General features: G+C 33.6%; 1 protein-coding gene across 1 annotated transcript; it reads right to left on the bottom strand.

Annotated features, from left to right (window-relative positions):
* On the bottom strand, positions 388 to 6,411 carry LOC18601159 (potassium transporter 4). The gene is made up of 9 exons (XM_007032002.2): positions 6,204 to 6,411; positions 4,724 to 4,964; positions 4,395 to 4,640; positions 3,494 to 3,544; positions 3,092 to 3,352; positions 2,935 to 2,987; positions 2,618 to 2,732; positions 2,277 to 2,531; positions 388 to 1,731 (listed from the first exon to the last, which is right to left on the bottom strand). The coding sequence occupies exons 1-9, from the start codon at positions 6,249 to 6,251 to the stop codon at positions 644 to 646; spliced, it is 2,358 nt and encodes a 785-aa protein (XP_007032064.1). The 5' UTR covers positions 6,252 to 6,411; the 3' UTR covers positions 388 to 643.

Raw genomic sequence — 17,072 nt, 5'->3', positions numbered from 1 at the left:
ATGTGAGTCCTCTGAAAGCAACATGTACCTGAGATTAACCTCTAGCTAGAGGATTAATTTCGCAACAAAAATGCTCGATTCCTAGGCTAACCTCACCGAGCTGCCAGAGCAATCTAGGCTATACCTTGCTAGGCGCTTCTCTTGATGCTTGATGTTTCTCAAGATCACCAACGGGTTAAAGCGCCTGGTGTCCAATGTTTTTATTTTTGTCCGATGGTGCCATTTTCAGACTACATCTTGAGCTCAGGGAATAATCATGTGAATCATGGCCTGTTCACACAAGTGGAGGTTTAGCAATTCATGAACGTGGAGGGATTCGTGTCCAACTCTTTATTGTACTTGCTGATGTTACTACCGAGTTGCTCCTAAATAAAACACTTAAAGGTCCAGATCTCAAAGAAATATTAAACATTCTCTAGTCATCATCCAAAAATCATAACTTATCAGGTGAATGATAATAACAATAATAACGACTGATAATGTTATTTATCTATATACATGGAAAGGGTGAGTACCTAAAACGAAAGTTCCCTCAAGAAAGAACTATATCCAAATAGGATTGCGATGTGCCTTCATGTTCCTATGCAAAGGCAACAGCAACAGCTACCTCAACATCTAGCCATACAGATTCTTCCTCAAATGACTAAACATAGTATATCATTCCAACTTCGATGAGACTGATGTGAGGAATGTTTAGTGCTACAGCAGGGCCCCTGCAGTTCTTTCGGAGAAATGAATACCCCATATCAATCACAAGTTTTTTCAAAAATGATGAAGATCTCCTGGCCTTAACATATGAGTGACCCATTATATATGCAACCCCAGCTTCCTTTGCCTCGATTAAATCCATCAGCTCTTCCCTAACTAAAGGATCCATACCAGGATTTGGTGGTAGTTGAAATCTCACCTGGCGCCTCCTAACTGCTGGATTCTCATCATCATAAGCAGATCGCAAGCTCTGCAAGTCTAAGGATTTGCTGCTTTGGATGGTGTTGCTAATAGTGAAATCCTCTATCTCAGAAACAATTAAACTTGAGCTTGATTGGATGGTTCTGGTACTTATAACAGCCATCCTCCCATCATATGATGAACTCTCAGAACTACAAAATTGTGGTTCTCCAGCTTCCATCTGGATGAACTCTGCTATGCTTTGTATAAGCTGGTTCTCAAAATCCCCATCATCCCGCTGAATATCTTTGTAGCCATACCTGACAATGCACCTATACATACGATATGGCCTGGGGCAAATCCGACCAATAAGAAAGCGTTCTTCTGGTGAAACATATGGAACTGGAACTGATTTCACACAAACAAAAACTAACACCTTATGGAACGCAGGTAGATTTGTGACAAAGTGGGAGAAGATTGCAGGGACTCCTGTTGCCAGTTCGGAGTATATGAGGCCTATTCCAGGCACACGGACAATACCAAGGCTAGGGCCCAAGCCAAGCAACCATTTCAATGATACTTTATTGTGCAGGTCAAAGTTGTACTTCTTGCGAGTCCCATAGTGCCAAATGTACATAACCATCATAAAGATGATTGACAGCACAAGAGGCACCCATCCTCCTTGAGGCACTTTCGTGAGTGCTGCTGATAAATAGACCCCTTCAACAAACCAGAAGAACAGAAGGAACATTGCAGCAAGCAAAACGGTTTTCTGCCAAACAAAGGTTATCACAAGTGCCATGAGAAATGTTGTAATGAACATCACCGTCATGCATGCAAGTCCTGAATACCAAAACCAAATATGAAACATCAGCATCATAGCCAAGTAAGATAGGCAAGTTGATGCAAGTAGTTAAATTATGACTAGAATCTGAACTATGTGATCAAGAACCGTACTCACAGTCCATAAAAACCATAAGACATTACTAGACAAGTATCTCAAGGCTGCTGGATATAAGAGGTTAAAAAATTATAATTATACTACAAATTTGTTAAGTTAGAAAGTTTTCTCCTTCAGCTACTTCATTCTTCACATATTTTCCTCTATACATTATTCTTTGCAGCCTCAGTATACAAAATTGATCAACTTTACCCGTGTAACAGAAAAGGAAGAACACAAGAAGTTTACTAGTTGATCATTCCAAGTTTAAACTCTAAAGAGCATATAACAAAGTCCATTTCCAGTGGCTGTGACTATAAGCAAGGAAAGGCATTGACAAAGATTGGCTTTAAGACTTGTTATAGGCACAAAATGTAATTATTATTAAATCATATTCTTCTCAAGAACATTTGAGGAGAAAGGGAGCATTTATCAGAGAATGAATTACCATAAGCATTTCCGATCAAAGTTGTATCTTGAAATCCAATAGTTATGGAAAGAGTAAGGATCATGAGTATCCAGTTTATTTCTGGGATGTAGATTTGGCCATATATATGTTTTGAGGTGTGAACAATTTTGACTCGAGGAAAGCAGCCAAGCGCATGACATTGTTTGATTATAGAAAAAGTGGCAGTTATAACAGCCTGACTCCCAACAATAGCTGCAAGGGTGGCAATTACAAAGACAGGCCAAAATACAGAACCTGCAAGGATAAAAGAAAAAGTTATACAAACTTAAATGTTGTAACAACTTTTAGAAGCAAAACAGTCGATATCAGATTGCACTGACCAGGAATTGAGTCATAAAAACTGTTACGAATTGATTGGAGGTTTCTTGACAAGAATGCAGCTTGACCCATGTATTGTACAACCAAACACGGATATATCACAAATGCAAATGCAAGCTGCACAGCCAGGAATATTATCAAATTTCTAACTTGTAAATCATTCAAAACACAAGTTCATTCTTAAGTTCACCTAATGTAGCTTAAGATGGCAATGGAATAAGGCAATATGGGTTTGGATAAAAGTCTTATTCAACCCACAATCTATTATGAAACTTGGGGAGTGAAAAAAAACATGAACAAAGGGAGGAGTTACACTCACCCTAATTGAAAAGGCAGTGAAATGACCAAGGTCTGCAAACATAGCTTCAGTACCTGGTGAGACCCAAAAAATGCACATGATCAGCAAATTCAAATCAGCAACCACTAATATCAACGAAAGCCATGCTATATTCTGTTGATATAGAGATGCAACCTACCAGTTATTGAGAGAAGGATCCCTCCAAGAGAAATCCAGCCATCTTTACCAGTCTCTCTAAAGAACTTGATAATATAATATGGAGAAATTGCACGAATAATCTTTGGGTTCCAATGTATTATGTTGTACAAACCAATGGAAAAAATTGAGACCAGCCAGATGATCACAATCGGCGCAAACATAAAAGCTACCCTGTGTGTGCCAAAATGCTGCAGAGCAAATAGGCCCACCAATATGACACAGGCAAGCAAGAGGACTTCACCTAGGTTGAAAATAAAGCCAATTTATTAAGCCCTATGGAAAAAAGGAAATATCAAGAGAAATTATGAACCCAAAACTTAAAAGGATTAATTAGCAAAAAAACAAAAAAGGAAAAGAAAACCAAATTAGAGAGCTGAATTACCATTAGTTAGTTTCTTTTCAGTAACTTTTAGCCCAGACACCGATGAGAGAACTGCAAATGCAAAAACATTTAACCCCTTAACCATGGAGAGAGACAGAGAGAGAGAGAAACAATTAATACAACCAGTTCCAGACAAAAAGGCACAAGGTAGAGCAACAAAACAGATGGAAATTTTACTTGATGATGAAATATAAGCATCAGTACATGTCAAACAGTATCTACCTCTGAAGTCATGCAACTGTTTGACAAAAAGAGTGAATATGGAAGTCCATGTTAGTACCACTATAAATCATGAAAGTATTTCTGATGATCGGTCTCCATAACTAAATCATTGTAGGTCGCACCTGAGCATTTGACTCATTGATTGGTGCATGATCCCCCTGCCTAAAGAGCAAGGTTCAAATCCCCTTCCTCCAATTATAAAAAAAAAAAAAATCATTGGAGGTCAAATCTACATAGTCATATATACCCTAACATGACATGCAGTGTTGCCACACTGATTGCATGGTCTGACAAATGGTTCAGTAAAGCAACTTTGAGGAAAAGGATTCTTTCAACTTTCCCCAACTAGTTTGGGACTAAAGATTTGTTAAATTGAGTCTTTAAGGTGTTAAGTATCAGCAGAGTTATTCCTTGGATTGTATTCATTGAAGTGTCCTATCATGTTCATATGCACAACATCAGCAGAGTTATTCATATGAATGTCTTCTCAAGCTCACAACCTTCCTCCACAATCATATTGACAAAATAAAAGCTAGAACCAATAATTTATATTATTGTCCCACATATGTTTAAGAGGAAATTCCAGGAAGGAATAAGTATTGGACTTTATAATCCACAGCAGAAAGATGATAATCAAGGAATTTGAGAATCAACTTTAGTTATCCAGTTTAATATCTACCTGATATTGCTGGAGTGAGCACACCATCACCTATGACCATAGAAGCACCAAAGAGTACCACAACAAGAAGGGCTGTCCTCAGCCTTTTATGTTTCTCCAAAAATCGCTTCAACGGAGAAGAACCAGCAGCCTGTGTCGAGGGCCCATATTTGTAGGCGGAGAGCTCTTCATCAGCTGCTTGCTGATTGGGAAGCAAGCTAAACTTTGCATGCCTACACAGCAGCGAGTAAAGAGCAAAAGTGCCACCTGACAAGAATTGATACAGATCAGCTTGAAAATGGTTAGTCAATAGGATATTTAATTTGATTTTATTAACAAGTGAATCATACCTTCACCGTTATCATCTGCACTCAGCAAGATAAACACATATTTAAGAAGGGGTATCAATGTAATGGTCCAAAAAATCAAGGAAAATGCTCCAAATATTGCTTCTTCATTTTGATGATTCTGCAACTTCCCTATGAATGTGCTTGAGTAAACATAAAGAGGTGAAGTGCTCAGGTCTCCATACACCACGCCCAAGCTCTGGTATGCTAATATTAGGTTCCTCGAGAGGTTGACCCATGAAAGCTGCAAAAGTGATACAGGTACTTAATAATTTACAGTTTCAAAGAAGAACACAATGGTTTTGCCATGATTAATGTCAAAAGATACCAAAAACTAAAACTCCAGGAAAGTCAAGCAGTCCAATATTAGGATTTAACACCAAACAAAAACCAAAGTCATCACATGCTTAGTACAAATTGTTGCTATGCCCTCATGTTAGTTTTCAAGAAGTTGTTTTGACAACAGTGGTCATTAGATATATGATTTTGCAGCAGTGATCAGCATGTAAATTTTAAACATTGTTCAAGTCGGAATAGGACGTGCTGAGTATGCAGGATAGGATAGTTGTCCTTGTCCACCGGAATAAGACTTTGCCATCTTCCATTTCGTGAGAGTGGGGCCATGAAATAGCAGGTCAAAACTTCAGTATTTCCAATCTTATAAATTGCGAAGGCCAAAAGAGCTGCTCTAATCAACGGGGAAGCCAAAAGAAGTTAAAAAAAAAAAAAAAACAAAATAGCAGGTGCAATTAGTAAAAGATGAGATTTTTATCCGATGAAACAGTTAAAACTATCCTACTATGCCACAGAATTAGAACTTAGAACTAGAATCCGGAAATTGGTTGATAACCGATAACAATCTATTCTAGCAAAATGAACCACTGAATCTTCATTTAACCTTCTCATGGTAGGTTTATGGATCTATCTGGAGAACTCAAAATATTTCAAATTTAATATCGCTATATCAGAAGACATGCTTGCCCCAAGTCAAACAAGTAAAAAAGTAAAAAAAAACATCGTATATGATTATGATATAAAGGAGTTGACCTCTTAGTAGTAATAGTAACAGTAATTCCTCGTATAAAATTAAAAAAAAAAAAAAAAAGACACAATCAATCACATGGAAAACAAACTAAGTTAAAAATCAGCAAAGGGTAGGTTACCAACAGCAGAAAAGAGTTGGATTGATTCGTTGACGAAAATCTACGCTCACTTAAGAGTGGAATTCAGTAACACAAGTTCCGGATACAAAACCAAAGATTACAATAAAGAAATGAAGCAGCTGTGTCTAGGGAGAGCGACGACGACAGCTGAAGAGTGGAGCTCCGATTGAGAAGGATTAGATAAGTTAGTTTGAGAGAAGAAAGATGAAACCCGCAGATTCTAAAGCATCGCAAAAGAAGCAGATTACGAATGAGAAATGAAGATCAAACGCACAAGAACAATATTCAAAAATTTAAATTAAAAACAAAAAAACCCTAACCGGGGAAGGATTTCGAATAGGAGTCGAGATTCCATATTCTGGTTCCATGGACAGCTTCCTAACACTAACAATCTCTCTCAGTTTTTGTTTCTGTTTTTCCAATAAAGAAAAGAACAAAAAGGGCAAAAAAAAAAAAGACACTGCTTATAGTCGTAGCTCCTCCTATGCAGCAGCAAAGCTAAGCGCCGAGGGAGTGTCAATTCCGATTTTGTGTGGCCAATATATCCTTTCCAAGTCCCCAGCGAACCACCCAAGCCTTCAACTACGACTATTATTTTATTATATATTATTTATTTTTATTTTTATTATCATTTCAAGTAAAGTTCACTTACAACCTTTCCCTTAACATCTGTAAATTTTTTTTAATGTAATTCTCTATGAATCACCGACTATCACATTCTAAATAAATAACTTTCGTTTTCATAAAGATTAAGTTGTTAATTTTATTAATTTATTTATTAAAGTATTCACAAATCAAAGTTAATTAATTTGTTTATATTTTTAAATATTTTTATAATTTTTTTGAATAAAATTAACAATTTAATTATGAAATATTAATTAGGAAAAAAATATTAGCATGGTGTTAATTAAAAAAAAGTCACAAAGTACTTTATAAAAGAAATTAAACCCCCAATGAATGTAGTTGGAATTTATTTATTATATAGTACTATTATTATTTCGGATAAATTTTACGTAACATCTTATAAATAATTTTTGTTTTCATAAATATTAAGTAGTTAATTTTATCAAATTTAATTATTAAAATATTTTTATAATATTATCGAATAAAATTAACAGTTTAATCAAGAAATAGCAATTAAAAAGTAAAAGTACATTGACACAATGTTAATTAAAAGTGTAGTTGAAATTTATCTATTATTTATTTAGTAGAAATAAAAACTTTGCGTTGCAGTACTTGAGACTGGCTGCGTGGAGCGTGTAACGCAGTTGCCGCCCGCGCTGCACGGCATTTCCGTGGATGGGGTCAAGTGGCATCATCATTTCATGGGTGTATGAAATCTTCTAATTCGTAATGAATGCAGCTTACCACTTGGTCTACCACTACCACATTCCACGATAGATGCATACTAAGCACAAGGAATCAAAATATTGCACAGTGTAAGGTGTCAAATAGTAAATGGTGCCATCTCATTCCCTCTTTTAAATAAACATTTATGACAAACAAAATTGTACCAGCTATAACTCAGTGTGTAAATATCGAGAATTATGTCTCTTCTTATATAAATTAATTTATCTAGATCAGTTTGCTCGATTTTTTTGATTTGAATGAAGGGTATTTTGGTGGTATGCTTTAAACGTAATTATAATATTTATGTATTTATAAAATGTATTTTGAAAAAAATATATTATCAATAATTATTTTTTTATTTTATTAATTCGGTTGTAAATTTTATATAGCAAAAATCAGTTGAAATAACTAATAAATTGTTTTCGTGAATCGACTAATATCAAAACTTAAAAGATCAATTCCCACATGTGATCGTTTAGATTTTAAATTTTTAAAAATTAAATTAGCTAAGCTCTTGTAAAAATTAACCGATTTATAATAAAATTAAGAAATAATGAAAATCAATTTATTTCAATAAGTTAAATAGATTATTGTAATTTGAATGAAGGGTATTTCATGTATGGATTAAGCATAATTACAATATTTTTATATAAAAGAAGTGTTTTTACACAAATATATTATTAATAATCGATTTTTTGATCGATTTGATTTTTAAATTTTAGATATTGAAAATCAACTAAAATAACTAAATAAATTCCTTGCGTGAATTGACTAACATCTAAACTGAAAAGAAAAATCAATTTGAACTAATTGAAATCAATTATGTGGATTTGAAACTATAAATGTTTACCCTAATCTAATCTAAAGACTAAGCAAACCAAAGTCACAGACAAATGTAAAGCCATTTAATGAAATCCAATTGAAAGTGTTTTCAGCTACTTATTGATTCCATAAGTCTAAAAGATTGATGGCCCAGCTCCACTCCTATCTGTTACCATGATGAATACAAAGTTAGGCACTCGGTTTCCATTCAATGATCCCACTTCAGCATTAGTGCTTGTCTTCCTAAGTCAATGCGGAAAGCCGGACAAGCCAATTACGATTCTTGACTCTTCAAGGATCCAAGAGTACTTACCGTACGGCCCTAAACTGCCAACTTCATCTTGACTCAGACCTTTGCCGCCCCTAAATTATCAATTAATATCACAAAAAGAACATAAGATAAAATATTCTTACTTTTATAAGTTTTAATTCAAATTATATAATGTTGATGTGGTAAGAGTAAAAAAATAATATTACCATTGATTAGTTTTTTTAATTATTATTATTTTTATTAATTAAAAAAAAATCTCCCTATCAGGGGTCATCGAAGCTCCTGAGGAGCACTGATCAATGCTCTCCTCCTTTGGAAACACCGATCGGTGCTCCTTTTTATTTTTTTAAAAAATAATAATAATTTTTTAAATTAATAAAAAAATGATATTTTAATCTTTTCATAACTTTTGTCAATTGTGTTTGTACTATTAGGATCGAGTGTTAATTTTAAAAACTAATAGATCTTCGTATAATTTCAATCAAAATTTAAAAAGATCAAGGTATTTTACCCAAAATATATATATATTTTCATGACTCATCATTGGTGGTTTTCTTTTTAACTATTATTACATAATTTATATTAAAATTATAAAAAATTTAAATTTATCCACCATGTTATTTTAATTGATGTTATTGTTCATGATGCGCCTTGTTTTGTAGTTTGTAATTATGTTATCAATAATAACTCAAGTAATTCAAAAATTATGACATGTGACTAAAAGTTTATTCATGTAAAAGTCAAATATATATATATATATATATATATATATATATATATATATATNAAAAATTAAAAAATTGTTATATGTTATGAAGAAAATTTTAAAAGTTATGGTCCCCCATCACATAAGGTCCGCCCCTGCTCCTAGTGTCTTAATGACGAACAAGAATATTCATGCATATGCTTCCTTTGTGGACGACAATATTCACTTTAGTGGAACGCAACAATGACAATAGATAAGTAAAAATTATGATAAAGAACCCTGATTAGACTCACCAACACAATGCCATTTCCCTGTAAGAGATTGCCATGGAGTTGTTGACTTTTGGTGGTCCAATCAGATCATTGACATCCGTACGCTTTTGTTTTTCTAAGTTTTGCAACAACCAATCATGATTCAACGAAATCCCATGGCTGATCTGAAGCTGACAAAGAACTTTGTGGAATGACCCATGAGTGAATTTTCTCCACAGCGGGATATATATGACAATCGATGAAGTGAACTGTTCTACCACACGCTTGGCTTGACTCCTTTTATGGCCCAAACATGCTGCCCGTTATGCCAACAAGCAACAAATACATATCCTTATCTTGGACTCAAATGCTTTCATTGGCTGCCATGCAACCTAACATCTCAAGGTTTTTGCATATGGTTTTTTTCCTCCAGAGAACTAATACAGTAAAGAATTAAGCACCACAGGTTATCCAATTTTATGAGTTGATCCCATGATCATTAAGCACAGGAATCTTGGCCTCGTAGTTTATTTCTTCACTTCTCTAAACTATGGTCTTCCAATGGAGTTCACAGTCGCTTTTGAGCATAAAAAGGGTTTGTTAATTCTAGTTTCCCGTCCCTTGAAACATCGGGAACCAAGAAGTGGATGTTAGATTTCTGTTTCTCCCACTTGCAGAATTCGACAGACTATACCACATATTCAATATCCCACTTCTTATTTTTCTATATCCAAATCAGCACGAGAGAATATTCAAGGGGGAAATTGCAGAAAAAAGGGGAACCAGACTGAATTCTCCCCAAACGGATAGGGTTCAAAGGGAATATTCAACATATATTATTACTGAACCATATACAAGAATAAGGTTTTTGTCATCTCTGAAACTTTAATTAAAACGACCGCTACATTTATATTTCTTTGTCCTTAGCAAATTAAGAAACGCACGCGATTCCTCCAAACTGATACATAGGAAAGGAGGGTTAGTCATTTACTTACTCCACATCTCTCACTCCTGCCCCATTTTCCATCGTAATTTAACGTTCATGAACATCATTTCCTTGCTTGTATGTGTCAAAGTTTGAAAAGAAAAAGAAAAGCCAGATTTTTGTGCACATCATTGTTGTTAGAATATATGTCTGTGGTCGTCCATCCGTGTGTCTGTGTGCCTTTCTCCAAAGTAGCATGGTGGTAATATCTTTTTAACTTTTAGTGGTTAGGCACAACATTTTTTTAACTTTATACCATGGAATCCACGGCTAATCCGGCTTTCTAGATTTAACTTTTGATCCTAATTTATGACAAACAAGCACCAACAGCCACGGCCTTAAAAGTAAGATTTTCTCTTCATTTCAGTCCCAACGATCAGCACTATTGTCATAATTTAGTCGTAAAAAAGAAGGTTGAATGGTGACCTTTCAATATTCTAAGGAGTCAGGCAGTTCGCGAACGACACGTGTTTTGTCTCGTGATTGGTAATGAAAGCTGAAAAACATCCCTCCTTCCTGTTCATGTTGAGGCTGCTGCACTATATATGAAAATGGGGTTTTGACATTGCTTGGCGACTCGACCCCGTGCATTAAACCCCATTTTCTTCTACCATTGCCAGATGCCACCTCCAATTTTTCTGCTTCTCAATGATCTCCAGGTTCTAACTTCACAGAAACAGGGAAAACTTTGCAGTTCTTGATCAGCTAGCTTCTCACCACAAGCTCGCAGAAACTGTAAGTCGGCTGCTCGTAGCACTTTTGCTTGTACCTTCTTCTTTTTCACCTGAATACGTACATGTGTATGTATACTTTTTCACCTACGTACGTGCATGTAAGATTATACAGACCTTTAATTAGTGTTTGATTAATATAAAAATTAAGGTGCAAAGACAAAGGGTATGCATCCTAACATGCTGGGTTTGCCAAATGCTAATTGCTAATTGCCAAATCCTAAAATAGTTAATCACTTCAGTTGAGTTTTGGCTAAGATTTTCAAACCCAACTTGAGTTCTCATCATTTTATGAAAATATTATTGATATAAATATTCTGTATACTATTTTAAAAAATTTTTAAATTATGTAAAAAAATTTAAATAAGTGTTTATATTTTTATTATTACGCTCATATATCTTTATATTTTATTTTATTTTAATTTCTAATTCATATATTATATATTTTATTTTAATATATTTTATTTTAATTATAACATTACAAAATGTTTTTTACAAAATAATAAAGTTGAAAGGCAAAAATATCTTTAATAACATTGCAGAGTGTAATGCAATGTGATTGTATTGATTTTGGACTACAATCACATTATATCCCTTGACTGTAATGTGATTGCATTACAATCTTATATTGCAGTGGTCTGTTACAAAATAAACACTGTAATATAATTTAATTGGACACATTGCAGGGAATGTACTCCTATTTCCTTCATACGGAACGCTATCTAAGTGTATTTGAATGGAGAGACACGTTGGTGATGGTTCACTATCTATAAATACCTTGCCCCTCTTTCTGAAAAATCATTCAAAGCATTTCATATTTCCAAAAACTTTATTTTTCTTCATTATAGAATTCTTTCTAGAGCAGTAAAGAGATTTACGAATTTCTTGAATTTTCTATTTGAGTGCACATTAGAATATCCTTGAGTGGTTTATTGTATTTTCGAAGTAAAACGTCATCGATTACTATTTGCACCACGTAGCGACAGAAATCTACTATAAAGTCAACGCCTTCCATGGCATGCCTCGAACCGATTTTCACATTCAAAACTCTTTCTTATTTCTTTTGTTGTTAACTGTTAAGTATCTATAATTTTTTATGTGTTCTTCTTTATCTTTTCGAGTATAGTTTCCAACAATTTCAGAGTATATTTGGTTTTGCATCTTTTTAAAAAAATGGTTTCAATTGAAGAACAAATTTCTACAAAGCTAGAGAAATTCTCTAGGCAAAACTTTCATAAATGACAGAATCAAATGCATTATTGGTTAGCAATCTTAGGATTTTTTTCTATCAATCTCCAAACCTGTTGATTCTTCAAATGAAAATCCTAATCCTATGGACATTCAAATAAAAACTCTATTTCTAATTTATTTGAGACCACGAACAAACAAATACAATTAGATAAGGATTATCTTTGTCATTGTCGTATTTTGTTTGCTTTGTTTAGTAATCTTTATGATATCTTTTGCATTACAAAAACTGCATGTGAATTGTGGGAAGCATTAGAAAAGAAATATGATAAAGAGAATGAAAGTTTTGACAACTATATTATAGGAAAATATACAGGGCTTCAAAATGACTGACAATAAATCTGTTGTGGAATAAGCACACCTTTTTCAAGTTCTTATTCATGAATTGAACCAAAGGAAAATTGAAATGTGTGAAAAATTTCATGTGGGTGCTTTCATTGAAAAACTTCCTCTAAAAAGGAGATCTTTTGCTTTATCCTTAAAACACAAACGTGAAACTTCGACTATGGGCAGTTTAACTGTTTCTTTTCAAATTAAAGAAAAACAGAGAGATAAGGATAAATTATTTAAATAAACTATTTAATGAGTTTGAGGACAAAGTAAACATTGTGGAAGGGAAAAATTCAAACTCGAAAAAAAGAAAGTTTTCAAAAGAAAATTTTTGTAAACAACCATCTAGTGTTAAAAAGAAAAAGAAAAGATGTTGCTTTGTTTGTGGAAAATCGAACATTTGGCAAGAGTTTGTTGACTTTGCAAAGGCTAGAAGACGTTTGAGACATCGGTTTCACAAGTCAATGTTGTGACTAGTAAAGATGACAAAAGGTTTTTTTTAAAACATTCCTATGATCAATTTAGTGTGTGAGTCTACTGATTTATGGATCAATACCGATGCTAATATCCATGTTTGTGCTGACCAATCTATATTTTTCAAATATCAGGTCATTGATGGAAAATATGTGAATATGGGTAATCTTGTAATTGCACAAGTGAAAGGAGAAGAAAGAATAGATTTATTACTAACTTCTAGGAAGACCTTATCACTTCATAAAGTACAACTTTGATTAGTAGCTCTCTTCTTACTAAAGATGATTATAAATTATTATTTGAATCCAACAAAGTTGTAATTAGTAGAAATGGGTCTTTTGTCAGTAAAAGACATGTATCTGAGGGTCTTTTCAAATTAAATGTGTCGAATGTTGTATGTCATGGTAACGAAAGTGATAATAGTTTTTCTCTTTATAATGTTGTCCTTTGTTCTAATGTTTGGCATGGTCATTTATGACATATTAATAATGCGTCCATTAAGAGAATGATGAATATGGATCTTATTCCTAAATCTGACATAAACATGCTCGAAAAATATGAAATTTGTGTGTAGTCTAAATTACTTAGAAAACTTTTTAAATTTGTAACTAAAAAATTTACAATCTTCAAGTTAATACATTGCGATATTTGTGACATTCAACTTTACTCTAGGAATGGTAAAATGTCAAACCCTATTCTATAAAATAATTACGACGTCATTTACATGCTAAATAGAATATTTGCATATTTAGAAAGTTCGAAAAATCGTTAAAAGACGATATTGCCCATAATGGTATCATTAAGTCGGTTAAGCCTCAAACTAATTCAAATAGGAATTTTAAGGTGAAATTGAGAGTTTCACAGTTTAAGGATGACTCAAAATGGTAATTCGGAATTCGAGGATCAATTTGGAGTCAAACCAAAATTTTCATTATCTAGGGGTAAAATGGTCATTTGCCACCTGAGGATAAAATAGGAATTTTAGAAAATATTTTTTGGCCCCATTTGACTTATTGCAGTATGATTTGAGTATTTGAGTATGATTTGAGGTTTAGAAGTGAAAATTTTTAATTTTTGGTATAATTTGGAGTATAGGGTAAAATGATAATTTTGCCACCCAAGGGCAAAATTGTAATTTTCCACCACCAGTACATTTTTCCAGCACATGGTCTTCCCTTATCCTCATTTTGACATTTGACTAATCATGTGGTGGAGATAAAAGGTTTAAATTTTTTAAAGTTTTAAAAATGGACCAATGGAAACATGCCATGTGTCAAGCTTAGGATATTTTATTATTTAACTTAAAAATCAGCATAAATCAGCCCATTCTTCTTCTCCATATTTGGCCAAGACAAAAGGAAAGAAAGGAAAAACAAGAACAAAACTTAGGTAGAGGATTTCAAGAGAAAAAGTGTGAAAAATCAAGGAAACAAGTGAAAAAGGTAGGATTTTTCAATTTAAACTTGAAATCTATTTTCCTTAAGCATTTCTCCTTATTTTTCATGGTTAAATTACATATTTTCATGGTGAATTCATGGCTGGTCAAAATGGGTATGGAGAGAGAATGAAGTTGGAATTGTTTGATTTTAAGTTATGTTAGTGATTAAGGTTAGTTTAGCATATTTAGAAGCAAAACAACAAGAAAAGAATCTATTTTTCTCATGAATCTTCATTGGCCGAATCTTCTTTGATGTGTGTGGGTGATGGATTGTTATTATTTCAAGAGAAATGGCTTAGAAAATGATGAATAATGGTAAGAAAATTAAGTAGGAAAAATCACGGTGTTAGTGCACTGTAATGGCCGAATTTTTCCATGAAGAAATGGGAGGGTTTTGATGCTGAAATTCGTGTTATTTGAATAATGTTTGGTGAATTGAGGTACTAGAAATGAAATGGAGCAATTTGGAGCCAAATCGGACACAATTGTCATTTAATCGGGTAATAGGTCGAATTAGGTCAGCACCGCATTTAAGCGGTCATCTGATAAGTTGCATATCATATCATGCATATACACCGAGCCTGAATTGATTTTATAATGGTCAAGCATTAATGTGGTGAATTATGTATTGTACATTGTGGATAGGTGGTGAGCAAATTACACTAGTAAAAGTACAGAGATTGTGCTTGAAGACTGGGATTAGGAGTACATCGACTCTTAGAACTGTGAGTGGATAATTTATCGTTTTAAATATCTAGAGTAATTACACTTGTTTAATGCTTTTATTGAATGATGAGTTTAAATTATAGAATATTATATTTTCTAATTAAAATATTTTTTTTAATAAAAATGAGATTTATACTGATTTTGAAATCAAATATTGTTTTGGAAAAATTGAGTATATGGAGACTATGTTGAATTTATGATTTTATATGTTATTGAAATTGTGGCTTATGACACTATGGTAGCATGATGGCTAAATTTTGGGGTTGACATGAAATATATGAACAGTTTTGGATTGGTCTCGGTAGACTAGATTAAATTTTATTCATCATATTATGCTATTTAAAATTTTATGGGTCTGGTGGTATATTAAACGGTCATTGTCATGGCGGGGGTTTTCGTGGACTGCCTATGAGAGGGGCGCGGTAAACCAATTATATATTTACCTCCGGGGGGAGATGTTGGATGAAGTATCTTCTGAGGTAAGATTTGAGTGCACCTCACGTTCGGGCCACCACTTGAGAGTGAGACTAAGCGAACGCCAAGGAACGGTTGTGTGTTAGATGTGAAAACATGTTTATGGGTATGGGACATTTAACAGCCTTGGCGGTCTTAATGGGATACCTTGACGAAGGTACTTGCAAGAATGATTCTGGCAGGGGCCAAGTTTAAGAAATTCATAAGCCGAAAAATTTTGACGAAAAGAAATTGTTTGGTATAGATTGAAACAAATTTTACGTTATGAACATTATTGAAATATAACGTTTTTATATTGTCTCTATCTACTCGACTTTAGATGCTTTTGATGGTAATTGTTTACTCACTGGGATTATGTAATCTCACCCCTCTTCCTATCCATTTTTCAGGCTCAGGATAGTTTGTTGATAGTTGATTAAGACGAGAATTAATCTCGGAGCTACATCCTAAAAGTAAAGGTTCGTAGCTCTACACCTTCTTGGTCAGTTGGGGGCCCACGTGTCACTGTAAAAGAAATTTTATACTTCAGTTATCTGATTTAAAGTATGTATGAACATATTTAGCTTTTACACCATGTTTTTGACGGGTTTTGGTATTTTCGAAAAAAGAAAAAAAATGATGAAAATGCCCCTGTGAGCTAGAAAATAATATTTTGCTGTTTTGATTTGGAAACGACTTATGATTTCTTAAAATGTGAGATTTAATAACTGTCACTTACCGGGGAGATGCGGAAGTTGATGCTAAGTTTTGCGAGGTTTCGTAGGCATTCGGGGTAATGAGTACCTATCGGGACGTCGTAACGATTGTCACGGGCCCGATGGGAGTTCTGGGTCGTGACATAAAAAATACTTTATTACTTTCATAGATGATTTTTCTAAATATTGTAATGTCTTTCCAATTTGAACAAAAAATGAAGCTTTGGTTAGAAAAAAGGATCAAAATTCTTCATTCAGATAAGGAAGGAGAATATGATTCTATAGAGTTTTCAAACTTCTGTAATAAGAATGAAATTGTTCATCAGCTATCCCCCTTACACACCCCAATTAAACAGTCTGACAAAGAGGAAAAATCGAACTTTGTTGGATATGGTAAACTGTATGCTCTCAAGTTTCGGAGTGTCAAAAAATTTATAGAATAAAGCACTGTTATCAGCATGTCACATTCTAAATAGAGATCCTTAAAAGAAATTAGATAAAACTCCATATGAATTATGGAAAGGGAAAAAACTCAATTTAAATTATTTAAGAATGTGGGGGACCTTGGCAAAAGTAAAAGTTTCAAAACTTAAAAGGAAGAAATTGGGACCTAAAACTATTGATGGAGTTCTTGTGGGTTATTCCTAAGATAGTGTCACCTACAGGATTTTCGTAATAAAACCCGAAA

This window comes from Theobroma cacao, chromosome 4 (assembly GCF_000208745.1).
Source record: "Theobroma cacao cultivar B97-61/B2 chromosome 4, Criollo_cocoa_genome_V2, whole genome shotgun sequence".
Taxonomy (NCBI): Eukaryota; Viridiplantae; Streptophyta; class Magnoliopsida; order Malvales; family Malvaceae; genus Theobroma; species Theobroma cacao.
Note: the sequence above shows the minus strand (reverse complement) of the source record. Positions and strands in the feature narration are given on the sequence as shown.

Excerpts from the sequence above, each read along its gene's own strand:
- LOC18601159 (XM_007032002.2), bottom strand. The coding sequence starts at position 6,251 with ATGGAACCAGAATATGGAATCTCGACTCCTATTCGAAATCCTTCCCCG. Across the intron at positions 3,353-3,493 it reads TGAAAAGAAACTAACTAATG|GTGAAGTCCTCTTGCTTGCC; the intron begins GTAATTCAGCTC and ends TTTTCAACCTAG. Across the intron at positions 1,732-2,276 it reads TTTGATCGGAAATGCTTATG|GACTTGCATGCATGACGGTG; the intron begins GTAATTCATTCT and ends TTTGGTATTCAG.